This window comes from Cydia amplana, chromosome 2 (assembly GCF_948474715.1).
Source record: "Cydia amplana chromosome 2, ilCydAmpl1.1, whole genome shotgun sequence".
NCBI lineage: Eukaryota > Metazoa > Arthropoda > Insecta > Lepidoptera > Tortricidae > Cydia > Cydia amplana.
This window is the reverse complement of record NC_086070.1, coordinates 18,909,820-18,928,754: the sequence shown is the minus strand read 5'-3', so window position 1 is coordinate 18,928,754 and position 18,935 is coordinate 18,909,820. Positions and strand designations below refer to the sequence as shown.

General features: G+C 37.4%; 1 protein-coding gene across 2 annotated transcripts in view; it reads left to right on the top strand.

Annotated features, from left to right (window-relative positions):
- LOC134659467 (chaoptin) overlaps positions 1-18,935 on the top strand; it is a 49,799-nt gene that overhangs the window by 18,905 nt on the left and 11,959 nt on the right. For both annotated transcript variants that reach the window (XM_063515112.1, XM_063515121.1), the window contains exons 2-3: positions 11,809-11,885; positions 17,328-17,417. In XM_063515112.1, the coding sequence (XP_063371182.1) occupies positions 11,883-11,885; positions 17,328-17,417 (93 nt within the window). In that variant the 5' untranslated portion in view covers positions 11,809-11,882. The remainder of the gene's footprint in view (positions 1-11,808; positions 11,886-17,327; positions 17,418-18,935) is intronic.

Sequence of the window (18,935 nt, the reverse complement as noted above, 5' to 3'; positions counted from 1 at the left end):
CTGTTTGCGGAACGGTGGTGTCAAATAAGGTCTTGGTGCGCTTTGAGAGAGATCGCAGTATATGCTTGCGCCTTCGGTGTTCACTTTTTTCAGTCGCAAGGAGGAACCATTAGTTAGGAGGTCCTGCAGTTCAGAATCTGAATCCTGATCTTCTGCAAGTGCCTTGTAGTCTATGGTTACTGCGATGGATGCTATACGTGACAGCGCGTCGGCAACTGAATTATCTATGCCAGAGATATGGCGAATATCTGTTGTGAACTGGGCGATGTAATCAAGGTAACGGTACTGCCTTGGCGAGCACTTGTCGCGTCTTGTGGTGAAAGCAAAAGTGATGGGCTTATGGTCGGTAAACACAGTAAAGTCTCTTGCCTCTAGCATGTGTCTGAAGTGGCGTACGGATTCGTAGATGGCAAGAAGTTCCCGGTCATAAGGAGAATATTTTTGCTGTGCTGTAGTTAATTTGCGCGAAAAGAATGCCAGAGGCTGCCATGCTCCATTTTTGTATTGATGTATGGCTGCGCCAATCGATGTGTCAGACGCATCTGTGACCAAAGAGAGCTGAACATTGCAGTCTGGATGTGCCAGGAGTGCTGCATCGCATACGCTTTGCTTGCAGTCCTCGAATGCTTTGAGTGCATCGCCCGATATGTCCACGGGGTGTGAGCCTTTTACGGAGCCAGTCAAGAAAGCGTTCAACGGCGCTTGGAGTTTGGCTGCATGTGGGATGAAGCGGCGGTAAAAATTAAGCATGCCCAAGAATCTTCTAAGCTCCTTTACCGTCTTGGGTACTGGGTAATCCTTAATGGCCTGAACCTTTGCTTCCAGAGGTTTGATGCCGTCTGCCGAAATGCTGTAACCGAGGAAAGTAACTTGCGACTTCCCGAACACACACTTGGATGTGTTTATAACCATCCCGTATTGCTGGAGTCTGGAGAGCAGCTGGCGGAGGGGCGCGGTGCGCGCGGCATCGGCGCGAGCGACGATCGTTGCCTAGCAACGGTTGCCGGCTCGCGCGCCGCCATGTTGTCGACTTTCGTTGTGGGTCCAAACGAAGAAGGTTTTGTAGATTTATTTAATCTGCGTAATTTTGATACTGATGTGGAGTAGGCCACAATGTATTTAAAGCAACGCACCCGACTGCAGTTCAGGTTGAATGGTTAAACAAAAAGCCCATAATGGACATTGTATGAGCTGCACCTACTCATTATATATACACGGACGTCTAAAGGACGCAGAGAATGCTCGTGGGGCCGTGGTAATGGATTTGTACCTGCTGCGGCGTTGTTAATGCAAATCTGAGCTAAGTGGAGTTAGGTAGTGAACTCAGTTAAGAGATCATGCTAGTGTTAGCTTAAGTATGTATTTACAGGATTAGATAATACTAAGGATCAATAAGAGCTTGTAAAATTATACTTGTTCCTAGCCTCATATTTATTAGGTGCAATTAAACATTAAGGTTATAAAGAAAAAATATAGTCTTTTATTATGATGAATAACTTCAAATCATCAAACAGCTAATATTATCTGAACACAAAGTAACTGAACTCAACCGAATTAAGGCCAATTTAGAGGGGTCATGAAATTTACGACAAAGGCAGAAAGGTAAAGGTTAAACTGTCATATTAGGTAATCTTGTCCGGGCCAACGATTCCGTGAGATATGGCTTATTTAGGGCCCTGATTACACACCCGTGTTATTTTATGGGGAATCAGAACATTGGGAATGTGTCGTTTTGTTTAGACTGTCGCATTACGAATGTCGTTAGTTGTTCATTTTGCCATACAGCCTTGATGATGCCAATAAATTACAGCGAAACTTTCATAGTGAATTAGCTAAATCCATAGACTAGGAATCCTCTAGACGGAGTTTAGAGCAATTATTTCATGAAACCGATGCTGCCAAAAATACGGGGGTGCGGGGGGACGAGGTGAGCGAATCCCGTACCGTGATTGGTCCGTTCAAAGACACGGACCAATCACGGCACGGGATTGACTCGAAGATGGAGTAAAACTACCGTATAAGTGGCAGAGGGGGTAGCGTACTATGCTCAGTCTAGAGGATGTCTTGTCTGTGGCTAAATCTAATACACATGATTTCACGTTCTGTATTATGTGTCAATATCTGGTAGACCGAGCTTTGCTCGGAAAACATATCCCACCAAAAACATTTTCATGTAAAATGTTGCCAAGACGAAACCATAAGGCTCGCACTGACAAAAAGTTATCAGATCTCTTGTAGAGCCAAGCTTCTAACTCTACAAGCCCTAACTTCACAAACTCTACACCTTAGTCAAAATATGTGGCTTGACCGTTTCGCTACTGTCACATGGACGTAAGGTGAAAAATGTATTCACTATTCATTATTTTTTATAATACAATAGTTCTTGGAGTAACGAAACGGCCAAGCCACATATTTTGACTAAGGTGTAGAGTTTGTGAAGTTAGGGCTTGTAGAGTTAGAAGCTTGGCTCTACAAGAGATCTGATAACTTTTTGTCAGTGCGAGCCTTATGGTTTCGTCTTGGCAACATTTTACATGAAAATGTTTTTGGTGGGATTTCACTTCTTTTTGTAAGTTGCTTCCATTCCCTAATTTAAAGGGTTGCGCGTGTGATTTAAGGTACTATTAAAAATCCTGAAATACGTACCTCGGGGCATCTTTTATACATACAATTTTTTACTGATTCCCCATACAAACTTCAACCCTCCTTTTCCCCTAACGCAATTTTCCACCCCCTTTTCACCCTTACGGGGTGATTTTGGGGTTGAAAACTATTCAACGCCATTCCCCATTACAAAAACTATCTACATACCAAATTTCAACTAAATTGGTTCAGCGGTTATTGATTTCCCATACAAAATTCCACCCCCCTTTTCCCCCCCTTAGGGGCAAAAAATTTCAAGTTTTTGAATTATTTTGTTGTTTGTGTACTAATACTATCTTACATACCAAATTTCAGCTTCCTAGGACTTCAGGAAGTACCCTAGAGGTTTTGATGATCAACAGTGAGTGAGTGAGTCAGTGACGAAATTGGGGTTTTTTAGATATGAATAAAATCTTAAGTATAAGAGCTATGCAATTGAAATTTTTTATGTTTAATAAGTCCACTATTGACATCATATCTTGAGAATTTTGTTTATCTGGTATAATCCAATCCCAAGTTATGAGGGTTCAAAAAAACGACGAAGCGCTTCGAGAAAAGGTAGGTAGTGCCCTTGCGCTTCGCTTTGCTCGTCTTGGCGGGGGCACTACCGTGCCCCCAGATAAAAACTCAAAAATGCGCGTTTTCCCTGAGATAAAACCTAGCTAGATCGATTTTTCGCCCCCGAAAACCCCCATATAGTAAATTTCATCGAAATCGTTAGAGCCGTTTCCGAGATCCCCGATATATATATATATATATATATATATATATAAATAAATAAATATATAAGTAAACAAGAATTGCTCGTTTAAAGGTATTAGATTAGATAGATTATAGATAGCTATTACGCTCTCCAAAATTATTCTCAGATGGACAGTTGACTCTACATCATATAAGTAGTAAATATACGAGTAAAAGCAATGGAGCTAATAATTTCCAGTGTCTCAAAACCTGAGTCAAAAACTGAGGGCCTACCGCGAACAACGTTCGACGTGTTGCCTCCCTGTCACACTTACGTACGAATTTACAAATGCAACAGAGGGGCAACACGTCGAACGTGGTTCACAGTATGTAGGCCCTAAGTTTTACAACGTCACATCGCCGACAGCCCAACACGTAGCTACTACTGAAAGGAGCAAGCTTTCAAGGCATTTTGTTCGAGCGTTAACGTTGTCTTGTATTATTAGACCTGAATATACGTAGCAACAATGCGTTATAGGAGATCATACATATAATGGCCAGCTTGACGTTCAGCTTGCTCGTTGTGAATAGCAACGAAAGTATTGACAGCCGTCGAACAGCTAAACGAGTATCGTTAAAGTTGCCGAACCCTCCTTATAATTACCTACGAATAAATCATTGTTATCTTGCTCGTTAAGTCATTAGAGAAACTCTTTCCAACTTTGCAACACTGACAACCTTGATTCAATCTCTCAAAGTTTACTTTCGTGTGGCAATTTATTAATTGTTTAATTAATAAATGATGCTTAAACGCCAATGAGCTATTTAACCTAATCGTCAGTTTTTGCTTTCGTGTCGTTTCGTTTTTTTTAATAACTTTATGCTGTGTGTATTCTGACTGTGTACCACTGTGATAGTAATAATGACATAACTAAATTCTAAACCTGATATCTTCCTCGATAGAGGTAGCCAACGACTTGCTTCATATTTTTATTGAACACTGTTGTAGTTACTTTATTACTCGGATGTATTTTAACTTCGTTGTTAATTTTGTATTTTTGTGTTATGTCTTGTCTGTAAGCTGGTGTATTTTATTTAATAGGCAGCATAATAGCTTAGGTGTGCAACTACGTCTCGCACAAAGTCCATCAACGACTCCATTCTAATTCTAACCCTGACCCGTATTTTGTAAGTTTATGTACAGTCTAAGTTGTTTTACTGGATGCCCGCGTATGTATTCGAGCGACAAGTACTTACCTACTTAATCAGAGGACGAGTAGTCCGTGTAAATTGAAACTAATCTGTTTAAATGAAGCCCTAAAGTTTGGTAACACAAAGCGTATGGCGAAGGACGCGTTTACCTGCAGCTGACGTCGGCATATAAGACTGCCGACAAGTTTACATTTGCTAAAATAAGTATAGAGTATCGTAGAAGACAGTAGTTGTGTAGTAATAATAAATACATAAGTAGTACAAGCGTCATGCAAAACACAACCTTATTATAACCCTGACTACTTTTTTTATTTCACTTCACTGTGTTAATATGTAGGTCTTAAGCACTTTTTGTTGATCGAGCTAAATAGCATAGGAACACTAAAAAATACTCCGCGATAATGCAATATAATATAGTAGGTACTTTGCCACCGATCTGGTCTGAAAATAGTGATGAAAAATGGCAACTGAAACATTCTCAGCAGCTCGTTGCTCGTTAAAATCGCCTTGATTGATTGATAGAAGTATTTTATTAGCTTTCAGACAACTGCTTGAGTAGGTGCTTTAATGAGCAATGAAGACAGTTTTAAAAGAAGACCTAACCTTGTAAAACATCAAAACTAGAATAATGTGTATTGAAAAATTATTAATACTGGGTTTGGAAATGGCGTTATAAATTTGTGTGACGCTTGATGGTAACTCGTAATCATGGCGTCGGAATATTATTTCCGAGTCAGGCCGCAAAGTGCGATTCCGGCGAGTAACGACCCGGGCCAAATTGGTTTTGTTATGGTAAAGATGGTTGTAAAATAGAAACAACCCGCGACATTCTATGTATAAAGCCGACGTTTGTTCACGAGTGATTGCATGATTATTGATTATTCTCTTTTCTTGAAGTTTTATACATAGAAGTTTTAGCGAAACGCTGAGATCGAAGCGCCAAATTTTCTTAGGTTCAAAATAAAATTTCTGTTAAGGCCTAACCTAATGTCATATGTCCCCTTATCTCCTACGATTTCTACCGAACTCTCGTCACGAAGAGCTCCTTGAACAAAATAATAGATTCAATTTCCATGTAAGTAATTCAATATTGTTTTCGTGTGTTCCAATCCAATAACTGAATTCGGGGTACTACTTCGGGTATTAACTACGAACACACGACTACATAGTTTGATATGCGGACGGATACGTTCCTAATATGTATTGTAATTCTCTCTTAGCGAGGGTCTTTGAATTTTGATCCTTGCGTTACAAAGGTATATTACATTACATTATGTACCTACTACAAATATTGGTACCACGTATTCTCTTTTTTTTAATTTACAGTATTATGCCTATTACTTAGTTTAGGTGGGTGGATCAACTATCTCTTGTTGTTATTCTCTCGCGTCAGCCAGGGGACAAAAGTTTGTGAGAAGAAACTGTATACCAAGTTTTACTAAACTCGCTTGATAGATAATCCTTTATAGAAAGGGCTTATGAATACCAAAAAGCGGTCAAGTGCGAGTCGGACTCGCCCATGAAGGGTTCCGTATTTAGGGGATTTATGACGTATTAAAAAAAACTACTTACTAGATCTCGTTCAAACCAATTTTCGGTGGAAGTTTACATGGTAATGTATACATCATATATTTTTTTTAGTTTTGTCATTCTCTTATTTTAGAAGTTACAGGGGGGGGAGTGGGGGGGGGCACATTTTAGCACTTTGGAAGTGTCTCTCGCGCAAACTATTCAGTTTAGAAAAAAATGATATTAAAAACCTCAATATCATTTTTGAAGACCTATATCCATAGATACCCCACACGTATGGGTTTGATAAAAAAAAATTGAGTTTCAGTTCTAAGTATGGGGAACCCCCAAAATTTATTGTTTTTTTTTCTATTTTTGTGTGAAAATCTTATTGCGGTTTACAGAATACATCTACTTACCAAGTTTCAACAGTATAGTTCTTATAGTTTCGGAAAAAAGTGGCTGTGACATACGGACGGACAGACAGACATGACGAATCCATAAGGGTTCCGTTTTTTGCCATTTGGCTACGGAACCCTAAAAAGGCGTGTTTCTTGAGTTTAAATGCCTTAACATCAGGTTTTAAAGAGCGACCCAGGAAAACGTAATCATGGCAACGAGTGACAAGAAAAAGTTGTTTCACCCAGGTACCAGCTAGCTATACAATAAGCAACTGATACCAATGGTTGGAGATTTTCTTTCCGCAATAGGTCTACTTGGTTTCAACCTTGAGCCCTGTCGGTAATTGCCAACAGGGTGGTAACACGTTACATTGTAATTTGTACGGTTAAGAGTTTTCCTTACTTAAAAAATAAGGTCACAAAAATAATTATATCTCTCAGTCTCAATACAGCCAGACGATTTCTAACAACTATCTATAGGCACATTGTCACTGTCAATGTAAATTGGCATGTAAAATTAGTTAATGTGTACTGGTCAGTACTCAACTACCAAACTGACGCTGTATGACGATAATAATATTTTATAGTCAATTAAGCTCTATAGGTAAAGGTCTGAGTGAGGACTGACTAGCAAATAATAGAAGGGATGTTTACAAAAACAACATAACTGACTACACTGGTTAACACCTGAAACGATTAACAATTTTCTTAAAAAAGTGTCATCCGCTTTAAGCAGTTATGTTGTTTTTGTAAACATCCCTTCAATTAAGCCACGTAACAAGTATCAAAACAGAGTTGTTTTGTTATCCTAACAGGAAATAAACTTAAGGATGTCCAACATTCTTCATTCAAGTCGTTTTATTGTAGTCGTGCCAGAAAAATTGAAACTAATTGATTGGAAACCAGTTGGATTATCCTCATAGTAACTACATATATCACTGACCACAGCACCTATATCTAAACAACCATTCATTCAAAGCTAGCTCTTACATCTTTGTGATAAGGCCTAGTACTGTAGTCAATAAGTAACATGACCTTCGTGCAGTAATCTATCTAGCTAGTAGCTAGGTATAAATGGAAGTACATTCATCTGTATGTTGTATTGCGCCTAGTTCTATTTTAGAGCAATTATCATTCCAACACTACACGTTTTTAAAAGGCATTTGTTTGCACTAGCGTAGCGGTGAACCTGTGTAAGTTAGAAGGTATTTGTTTTACAAGGGAGGAGGCATGGTTGTTGTTTAACCTCTCGTACTAATATTGATACCCCGACAAGCCAGAGATTCCAAAATTGATCCACGAGTGTAGCGAGTAATTTGAAAAGTGTTATTTGAATTGAACTGTTATTTCAAAGCATTAAAATTAAATATGTAATCATACAATCCAATCCAATAATCCTAATGATTTGGTACGAAGTCTGGGCAGAGCGGATATTGGCCGTATTTCCTGGCTGCCGAGTGCCGGCTTTAGCCCGCGCCGCGATTGGCTTTAGTCGCATTTAATTACGTTAAGTTAGACCAGCCCATACGTAACGGGCTTGGGCTTCGCATACGTACTATATGGACATCGTAATCGGGTCACAGTTAGCATTTTGCAGGATTAAGCTAATTGTAAGTGATCGAAATGTGAAATATGTCGTCACACGTAAACCGTAATTAATGCAATAGTCTTTCCAATTTCGATCATCATTAGAGGTTTTAGTTAAATACATGTTTGCATTTCGTTTTAGCTGCGCTGGTGGCCTAGCGGTAAGAGCGTGCGGCTTGCAATCCGGAGGTCGCGGGTTCAAACCCCGGCTCGTAATAATGAGTTTTTCGGAACTTAGGAGTCGCTTTTCAGTGAAGGAAAACATCGTGAGGAAACCGGACTGATCCCAATAAGTACCTAGTTTACCCTCTGGGCTGAGAGGTAAAATGGCAGTCGCTTTCGTAAAAACTAGTGCCCACGCCATTTCCTGGGATTAGTTGCCAAGCGGACCCCAGGCCCCCATGAGCCGACAAAATTCCGGGACAACGCGAGGAAGATGCTGACATGTTTGCATTTCATATGAAATATGAGCACATATACATGTATATTCGTTACAATGTGTGTCCCGTCGAAATTACAAAATAATATAAGGTGTACTTTATCTCGTCTTTCACGGAACTAAGAATTACCCCATAAGCTTTTATACGCCGCGGTCCATTCTACCCTGCTCACCGGGGCCGGAAAAATAACCCGCCATGACATTCCTGCCATGAAACCTTTCCAACCCGACCAAATAGTTACACATTTAATTCAGCTGATACTATACATGTGTACTAGTACTTGTTGTAGGTGATTTATTTTTAAGTTTATTATAATATAATGTAAAATTAAATAAATAACCTACTGGCTTTTGTATTTATAAATGTTGCTATGTAGTTTTCATGTCACGATGTAAATGTTGTATTGAGGTTTGACTTATATTCTAATTGAGGATAAATGCTACCACTAATTGACTCCTTGTTATTGTTTTATTATATTTTAAGTAATTAAGTGCCAATTTCCCTCCAGTACCATCGGTCCACTTTCCCAATCTGTCTACTTTACCAAAGGGTCCATTTTCGCGATCTGTGTACTTTACCGAACGGTCCACTTTCGCGATGTGTCCACTTTACCATCGGTCCACTTTCCCGGTCTGTCTACTTTGCCAAACGGTCCACTTTCCCGATTTGTCTACTTGAGCACGTTGTCTACTTTCGCCATTGGTTCACTCGTTTCGTAGCATAGTACCAACTTCGCGAACTTTCATTTGGCGATTCGCGAAATGTATTTTTTATACACGCAAACCACCAGTTTCTCTGAATACTAAAAACGCTTAGTGCCAGCATAATGCCAAGTCAATATGTGTCAACCTCAGAGGACCGACATATCAGTATTGTAACAGGTGCGAGTGAGACACCGTCATTGTTCTGACAGTATTTAATCAAATATAACTGATTGCGTTGCAGCAAATTACCGTTTTGTGACTACAACGAACAAAATGTCTGGGATCATTCCAGTAAACAATATCCCATGAAAAACATTTCATATAAAATGTTGCCAAGACGAAGCCACAAGGCTCGGACTGTCAAAAAGTTATCAGATATCTTGTAGAGCCAAGCTTCTAACTCTGCAAGCCCTCACATGACAAACTCTACATCTTAGTCAACATATGTGGCTTGGCCGTTTCGCTACCGTCACATGGGCGTGATGGGCGGAAGGTGAAATCTATTCATAATTTTTTATTATACAATTGTTTTTGTACTAACAAAACGGCCAAGCCACGTATTTTGACTAAGGTGTAGAGTTTGTGATGTTAGGGCTTGTAGAGTTAGAAGCTTGGCTCTACAAGATATCTGATAACTTTTTGACAGTCCGAGCCTTGTGGTTTCGTCTTGGCAACATTTTACATGAAATGTTTTTCATGGGATCGGAAAAGCGGACCATTTGGTCAAGTAGACCAATGAAGAAAGTGGACCGATCGGCAATTAGACGGATCGGGAAAGTGGACCGATAGGTAATTAGACGGATTGAGAAAAGCAATTAGGCAGATCGGGAAAGTAGACCGTTTGGTAAAGTAGACAGATTGGGAAAATGGACCGATGGTACTGGAGGGCCAATTTCGTGAATTATGACCAGACCAGCTATCATGGTCGCATTTTTATCACCTGTCATGCCATGCGTCACTTTCGCACTGACATATTTGTTAGAACGTGACAGCCATGGTGACAAATGATAAAGAGTCGGCCATCTTAGCCCTACTGAATTCTGTGCCTCCAGTGTAAAAGGGTTTAACTCGAGTTTCTCCAAATTACAAATTTTGCTACTAAAAGGTTTATTTCACGAAACTACATCTTTTGTGCTGACACCCACTGCCCTACGACTTCTAGTTTCTGAGATATCGATTGTGCAAAAGGGATAGTTTGTCAAAAATCTGAACCATTATGTTCAAAACGATTTATTTGTATATTATCTTGTTTAAAAAATTGAATTTTAAGAATCGTGTTGCGAACGATGGTTAAAGTAAAGTTTAATCTTAGTAAATAAACTACATTTCAAGAAACATTCGGTGTAAAGAAATCAAAATTCACTTAGATCTATTTCGACTCCCGGGTTTAGTTCGTGAATAACGGTAAAACTTATGTTTCAAAGGGGTATAAAATAATATACTTTGACCGTTTTTCACCATCTAGTTTCGCTAAATTGAGTTAGTGATTATGGTTAATGTTCACTTAGATTCCTTTCCATATAAATATTTTTTGTTGGTCAATGTGAAATAAAGTATACTGCGAGAAACGTAAACAAAAAAAAGGAAAAGTTGTTGTTTATTAAGGTGAGCGAATTCAAAAAATATCAAATAGAAAGTCCTGTAGAAGAAATGACATCTGGAAGATTGATTATGAAATAATTGGAGAAAAAAAAAACAAAGATGGGGAACAAAAACCAACAAGTGCAACAGCTAGCCTAGCCAAGGTGTCAATCTCTATGGCTTCGACAGCGAAATGTTTTTTGTCTCTCTATTACTCTTCCTTATTAGTGCGACAGTGACAGCGTTGCGTTTCGTTCGCTACGGAGCGTTAGCGATTGGCATGTTGTCTACGGGACCTGCCCTGTTGTACTGAACCATTAGCAATTTCAGCAGAGAATTAAAGAAATTAAGTCACTCTGTAATTACCTACATTGATATTATTATTTTGGTTTGTTTTTTACCATAATAAAAAAAAATTCAATATATAGTTCCCAAAATGGTTTCTTTACACAATACAAAAGTTCAAAAAGATTTTAGCAACACTAGAGAAAGTGCAGTTTAACCCTTTCACACATTCATTATTTTTGTGAAAAGGGATATAAGTTTTTTTCAAAGCCGATATTTCTGTTACTTTCACATAAGTCAGGTTAATTTAAATGACAAAATATAATTCATTTCTTCAACTATCTAAACTAAAGAAACTAAAGAAAGAATGCAGAGAAAACACGGTTTAAAACGTTTTTTGGCCATACTGAAAAATTACATTTTTTGAGTTTAACCCTTTTACACTGGAGGCACAGAATTTATTACACAAATACCTACAACAAAAAATATTTTCAGTATTTGTAATTTTTTCACAGTCACCACATGGAAAAGTAAACAATGTGCTCCCAAATATATGAACACGACATATTCTCAAGATCCCTGAATATGTCTGAGTGCATTATGTTAACGTGCAGATATTTTTGAACATTGTATAGCACAGATTTTTTTTGCGACTGCTCGTAATGACCCCGCTTTCTGGACCACCGTCAGCGATATCATGTGATAAATAGTGTTGATTTAATATATGTTTTTAAATTCTTATCGGTTCATTTGTTTTGTCCGCAGTGACCAGTCGCATTGAAGTGAACGTCTGACCCGAATGTAGCGGTTTATGGAGGAGTGCACTTACTTCGCGAATCATGGTGAGTGCTATAGTAATGGTACGATGAGAGAAATAGGTGCGAGTCGTAATTCAACTGTTTATAGCTCACTCTCGATGAGTCATTGTTGGCTGAAGCTTTATTTTATTATGGGTACATTGATTGCTCAATATATGTAATAGGGATGATGACACATGTTGAATTTTATAACAAAATCTAGTAAAATAGATAGCAAACGAGCAATTTATCACAATAATGTAGATATTAAAATAAAATATTGAAAAATTACAAAAATACAGGACCTGAAAGTTTCTAAATTTAAGTTTTATTTAACGTCCAAAAACGATAAAAGTAAGGGTACCATTCGATTCCTTACATTTCATCCAAAAAAATATTGTATAGCAACTATATACATAAACGCAATATTTCACTGACAAAAACGCAATTTTCTTGTTTTGTCCAGACTACAAGATGGGCTCCCAGAGACCTTGACATCACGTTCCCTTGTCGTTTTGTTTAGGGCGTTTCGCGAGTGAAGTGCGACTGTCGGCCTTTGACTACAATTTCTGACTTTTGTGTTACTTTAATGCAATGGGTCCCATATAGACATTTGATCCTAAAAACAAACCCGATCGATTGATACCATAAATGAAAATTAGTCATGTAGCCTATTTTGAGGGCTTACCGCGAAACTCGAAAATCGAAATTTTGTTATCTGCCCCTCTATCGCTCAAATACACAAGAGTGATAGAGAGGCAAAATAACGAAATTTCGATTTTCGCGGTAGATTTTTCGTAATGTAATATGGCTTTTTTCTAGATTTCAGCAATAGTAGAAAACAAAAACCATTTTCATTGTATCCTGTTAGGCAAACAATATTTGTGCGCTTCAGAAAATACAGAACTCGTTAATAAGAGTAAAATAACAGATTTTGTACCTATTATATTTCATATCGCATGGAATATTAATAACGTTATTAAATAATTCGTGACAATCAAATAAAACGTTCTGAATACACGATCAGTGTACCACGTACAAGATAGTAGGTACACGGATGGGGTGTACAGTAGGTAATGAGAGAATTGTTTAGTTTAATTGGAATTGGAAATCTACATAATACATAATATAACCTCGTAGTTAATGAACCGATTGCCTATTAAAGAGTCATAAAATTGTATGGGCATAGTTGTTACTACTACTACGTACAGTCATCAAATAGATAGTGACAGTCAAAGTTGGCAAAAAATATCGTACCTAACACGCCTTTGTTACCCTAGAAAAGTGTCCCGCTATAGGTACTTAGTCACTTTGGCCGATAGCTGAAAGCATAAAACAACCTGTGTGATTTCCGTATTATTTAACTGTGGGTATGTAAAAAAAGTTATATGATTGCGTATTATATAGAAAAATATTCGAAATATTTTAATAGTCGCGTTTTCAACATCAATTCAAATTCTGTTGATATATTTCCGCACTGAACACAATAAATTCAATAATGTTGAAATTTCACAGCATCCCGAGGGTGAAAATATCTCTTCTCCACCGCAATCCACTCAAATATAACCGGATTGAACGCTGTCTCATTTTAAGGTCTAGTTTTTAGCGGGTTCTATTTTGAACTGTCTGCCTCGTACAAAGTAAACGCATGTTTCATTAACAGAGTTCTTTGATTAGGTATTTAATGTTTTAAGATTATAATATAATTCATTGTGAAGACAGTTCTATGCTACGATAAAACCGCAATTTACAATATCGTAAGCCAAATTTATGTAAAATTCTAAATTAAAATGAGGACAATGGTTTTCTTAGGAAAAATTCTAATACCTAAGGAATTAAAAGTTTCAAATGAGTAGTTGAAACGTTTGGGAGACGCTTTTCTTGTTTTTATGGTGTATGGCTAGAATGAAAACCCATTTCTAGTAGATATTCACAAAATCACATCATACGACGAGAACGTTACAAGTAAATAGAAGATAAACTTTAACTACTTCACCTTGTAGAACTTGTCCGATTTTAATCATGCTCACAAATTCACAAAGAGCCTAATGCGAAGTCAGATTTTCGAAATTTTGCTTATCTGTGACTGAAATCATACAAGAACGATATATCGTTCCCTATAGGGACTAAATAGTTTATACCAATAAACTATTGATATTGTCCATACTATAAACCACGGCCAAGAAACGTTAAAACGATAGTTTCATGCATCACATAATTTATTTACTTTTTCATTGGCCTATGTTTTAACGCAGTTTTTAATATTCAACAGAATTAAAAACAGGGAAAATGTAAAGAGCTAAAATCGTTCATAATATAATAATATTTTAAATAAACACGCAACATTGCATTTTTATAATCTGCATACATAACAGGTTTAAAAATGAAAGCAAGTGTCTCGGGACTGGGCGGGCTACCGCGAACCACGTACGACGTGTTGCATCTCTGTCGCACTTGTAACTTCGTACGTAAGTGTGACAGGGAGGCAACACGTCGAACGTGGTTCGCGGTAGGCCTTCTGAACGGGCACAGCTGCGGTCTAGGCTGGCTGCCGAAACATTGATAACGCAGGCACGTCTCAGGTCCTTTTTGAAACCTAACAAAATGCAATAGAAACGAAAACTGCACATTACGGCAGGCTAATAAAAGAAATAAAGGAGAGTGTAGGTATGCTACAGAATACTGATGATATTTTTAAACGCGTTCGCGAATTTGATGGACCATCCATATATGATTGCTACGTTTACACGCACAACACCAAATGAAATGAAGCTAGAAGCGCTAGCTTGATTTGAATAAAATACATTATATAGATATTTTTTTTATAAATGAAAAAGTGGCATAAAATAACTAAAATGTATTTATAGTTATAATGTTTAATTATAACCTAATTTATACAAACGTAGTGTAGAAGGTACACATGTGCATATTTAAAATGTGTTACTGAATCTTAGTCCCGAATGACATTACCCTTTTCACATTCTGCATAGGTACTTATTTCCTTTTTTACACAAGCTCCTTAGATTTAACGTTGTTTTCACTACTTTAAATAAATCCCGTGTAATTTTACCTATTGACTGTATCGTTTTATATGAGACTCGTAAGTTTATAAAAAATAATTACAAAAATTAAGAATTTTAATTTGAATTCTTCCCTTAAAGTTAGTTGGATCCGCTGCCTAATATAATCCGGCGCGTCGCGGCAGAGGCGGCTGCCCATTCATTTCGCAAGCTTTTCAGAGCCTCGCCTAATTTATTCACTTCATGACTAACATTTCACGTAGAGGTCTACAGAGATGAAAAATATTTATATACTTATTGCTACACCAGTTGAAATTATGTTTTGATTTTAACCCAGATACAACAAAAGTAAATTTATTAAAATACTCACTGCCTACGGGTACTCTGTTCATAGTCGCTTTTCGCTATAGAAAAACCGTGTTATCGGCTACGCTCGTAGCGCGTAGCTCGGCAGTGAATGTGTTAAAGCATAAGAATTTACCTACTATTGACCAATACCGAAAATTTGAATATAATATGATATCGTGCTCATTATCCGCTCATTAATGTCAGCGATATGAAACCTCCAATAATAAGCGCGGTTGATTTAAATCAACCTCACGGAATCGCGCCGTCGAAAGGTCCCCGAAGTCCCCAATGAGCGGCGTGGCATAATTAAATATTCATTATCTTTCCATATTCGTTTTATAATAAACTTCGGCGCTGTCCTGAATTTAATATTTTATGTTTCAACCGATTTCACGACCTACATTCGTGCATTCTGCAATAATTAATTATATGAAATTCTCACAATCAAACTTACACAAACAAGAACACTGTCTATGATCACTATTTTGATACACTTTGACTTTACGTCCATTTTAAACGGTGACAATTTGTATAAGTGCCTACAATAAATAATATTAAATATCACGAAATATATATCATTTGATATTTACCAGTCGCTTTTTGATGAAGGAAAACATCGTGGGGAAACCGGACTAATCCAAATAAAGCCTTAGTTTACCCTCTGGGTTGGAAGGTCATATGGCAGTCGCTTTCGTAAAACTAGTGCCTACATCAATTCTTGGGATTAATTGCCAAGCGGACCCCAGGCTCCCGAGTCGTGGCAAAAAGCCATGATGACATTAATGTTTTAGTTTAAGATTTAAATATCTTACGCTTATCGACATGTCTACATTAATGTAATTAATTAGTTGTGGGCCAAATCAATTAATATTTTACCCATCTGAGAAAACTTTACAATCAAGAAATGCGATTTCGATCATATAATACGTATACCTATTACAACTGGCAATATTATAATATACATATCACTAGTAATTTTCAATCAATATGGTCAATATGGTCACACTCATGCCCGGCGGTTGAAACTCCGCAGCTCGAGCGAAACGAGTGCCTAGAGTAGAACTTGTAGAGGCGCGCGCAGGTTGCAGTGACCTTGACCAAATGGGTGCTCCGTGAACTTCTGCGTAGGGATGTAATGTGCAAAACTTACATCGTCAATATTTTAATCTGCTATGCATGTCACGGCTTTGCATTAAGTATGTATATAGTGTCTGCTCCAATATCCTATATGTATAAGTACACTGAATCTGGAGGAGGCCTTCACCCGAAGAGGGGTCTCTACAAAATAACAATACTCTCTTATTTTTTAAAACATTTTTTTATGTAATATTGTAGAGAATTAATAAAGGCTTTTTATTTTATTATTATTATTTATAAGTACAGTGGCGTCCGACGGTTACACCGCCTTAGGGCCCGATTCGGATTTTGAACTAGATATCTATTAGACATCACCAAGATACGAAAACGATATTTTTAATCGCTGAAATATATGTTTCCGAATACCGCGGTTCGCTATTTGACAGCTGGCATGGCGTTAATTTTTTATTACAAATTAGTGTCTGTAACGTGCAATTCACACTTTGCCATTAATGAAAATAGCATAGGTACATATTATAAAAATATAACTAAACACTAAACACTAAAACTCACATTATGACCTCTCCAAGCGTCACCGATAATCGCATGCGATTCATTGCGGTATCTGATCGATCGATTGAATTCGTTGCTTCTCACTAGCCACTCTAGCCAGCAAATAACTAAAATCGCTTGCAATTTGTTGCAAAATCAGTAGACGCCTTAAATGATGCGTACGATGAGAATGTTACTTGGTAATATGTCTTTTCATATTCACAACTGCAGTTATTAGTGGGTTTCTATTAAGATTCCAATAGGTCTCTGTGATCAACACTTATTATGTTATGAGTAAAAAGAAAATGGACTACTGCTTCTCCATACAAACGTAGTCTAGTCCTCATTTTCCTCTGTGGATACTATTGACGTTATGTAAAATATTTTTACCCAGTTTACTATGATCCATAGCTATTGATACTACACTAGGTATTACTTACAGTGAATGCTTTAAAATAAACAAAGTAAAAGTTTTGTCTGTTTGTTGCAGAGTTTGATGACTATCATCAAGTTCGGGTACACCCTAGTGGTGGTCACACTCCTGCTGATGATATGGGCCTCGCTATCCAGAGCATTAGAGGTAAGTCAGACTTAGTAAAATAATAAATAAATACATATTTAAATATACCTACCTACTTAGCTATCAATCTTAGCTTATTCTAAAGCATTAGGTAGGTTATTTCAGTAACGGACATAGCACAGCCTAAACCGTAAATTGAAATTTGAAAAATATTATTCAAATGGAGTTAAGTATTTTTTTAGGGGATGAAAACGGGGTTGACAGGTTTTAATACTTTTAATAGGTAATGAATGTTTTGTGTGGTTCGGTTCAGACTTTTCTGACCATTACAAGCTTAATTTAAGAAATAACCTTCGCACTTTACTGTGGTGGCCCTTTAAGTAGTAAAATATTACCTGTACAGTTTAATATTCACGCAAACTTTCCGCGCCCATAATGAATGAAAAGACCTTGCACCCGACCCGTCGTATTTCTACATGTATAGGTCACATCATGAATGAGCCTAAACTACTTGTGATTGCTTGCCATGCGATTTACATATATAACACATTCAAAGAGCCTGTATTGATGTCAATTTTGATCTGATTTAGAAATCACTCGCCCGTGCAATATACATCTTATATAGTATTGTACGAGCCATATGCTCTGCGAATAAAATAATAAATAATAACGAATCAACAGATTTATAAGGCTCGAATGTCGCTCTACTCGGCTCTAGAGTTACCGCGTAGCACCCGGGTTTCACCCCTTTCTAAGCGATACCAGGGTAAACTGCTATCAGGCTATCAGGTTACATCTCTCGATTGCTACAAAAAACTGGAAATGAAAGCAGCACAGACAAGATTTATTTACTTACCATCAGGCGGGTCGGATGCTTGTTTGCCACCGATGTGGTATAAAAAAAAGATTTGCACCCTCACTGCTGCCCAAAAGTTAACAGTGAGGGTTCAAATCGTACGGAACAAGCTAATAAATAATTTTAAAGTTTCGTCTACCAGAAATATGGCACTTACCCACGCGAAGCATAATTAAGTAGCAGTTAGCAGTGTTGTCACATATATTTGTCCATAAAATGTCCACGGTCACGATCTAAACATTTCCAGTCTTCTGGGCACCATAACTCAGGACAGCGAGCTAGGGAGCATTTTTTATTTATAAGTTTATTTTTAAGTTTATTTATAAGTTTATTTCTAAGATTATTTTTAGTTTTATAATGCATGTACTTAGTTTAGTTTGTATTTTTATGTCACAATAAAGATAGTTAACACATTTCTGTATACAAACTATAGCACAAACATTTTAATATTACAATAAAACCAAAATATCCTTGAAAAATCTGGAGAAATATTTTTAAGCCACTGACGCATCACTGACGCTAACATGACAGTCAACCGTCAGTCAACAGACTAGTTTTTAGTTGGCAGATCTGAGGATTTCAAAATAAGTTTGTATGTTTTATCTCGACTTAGACATTAATCAATAATTTTGTATTTCAAGTTCCCCTTTTAATCCCATTGTACCCCAACAACTTGCCGAAAAGTACTCGTAACTTTACGATCGAGAAATTTGTTGTTGTTT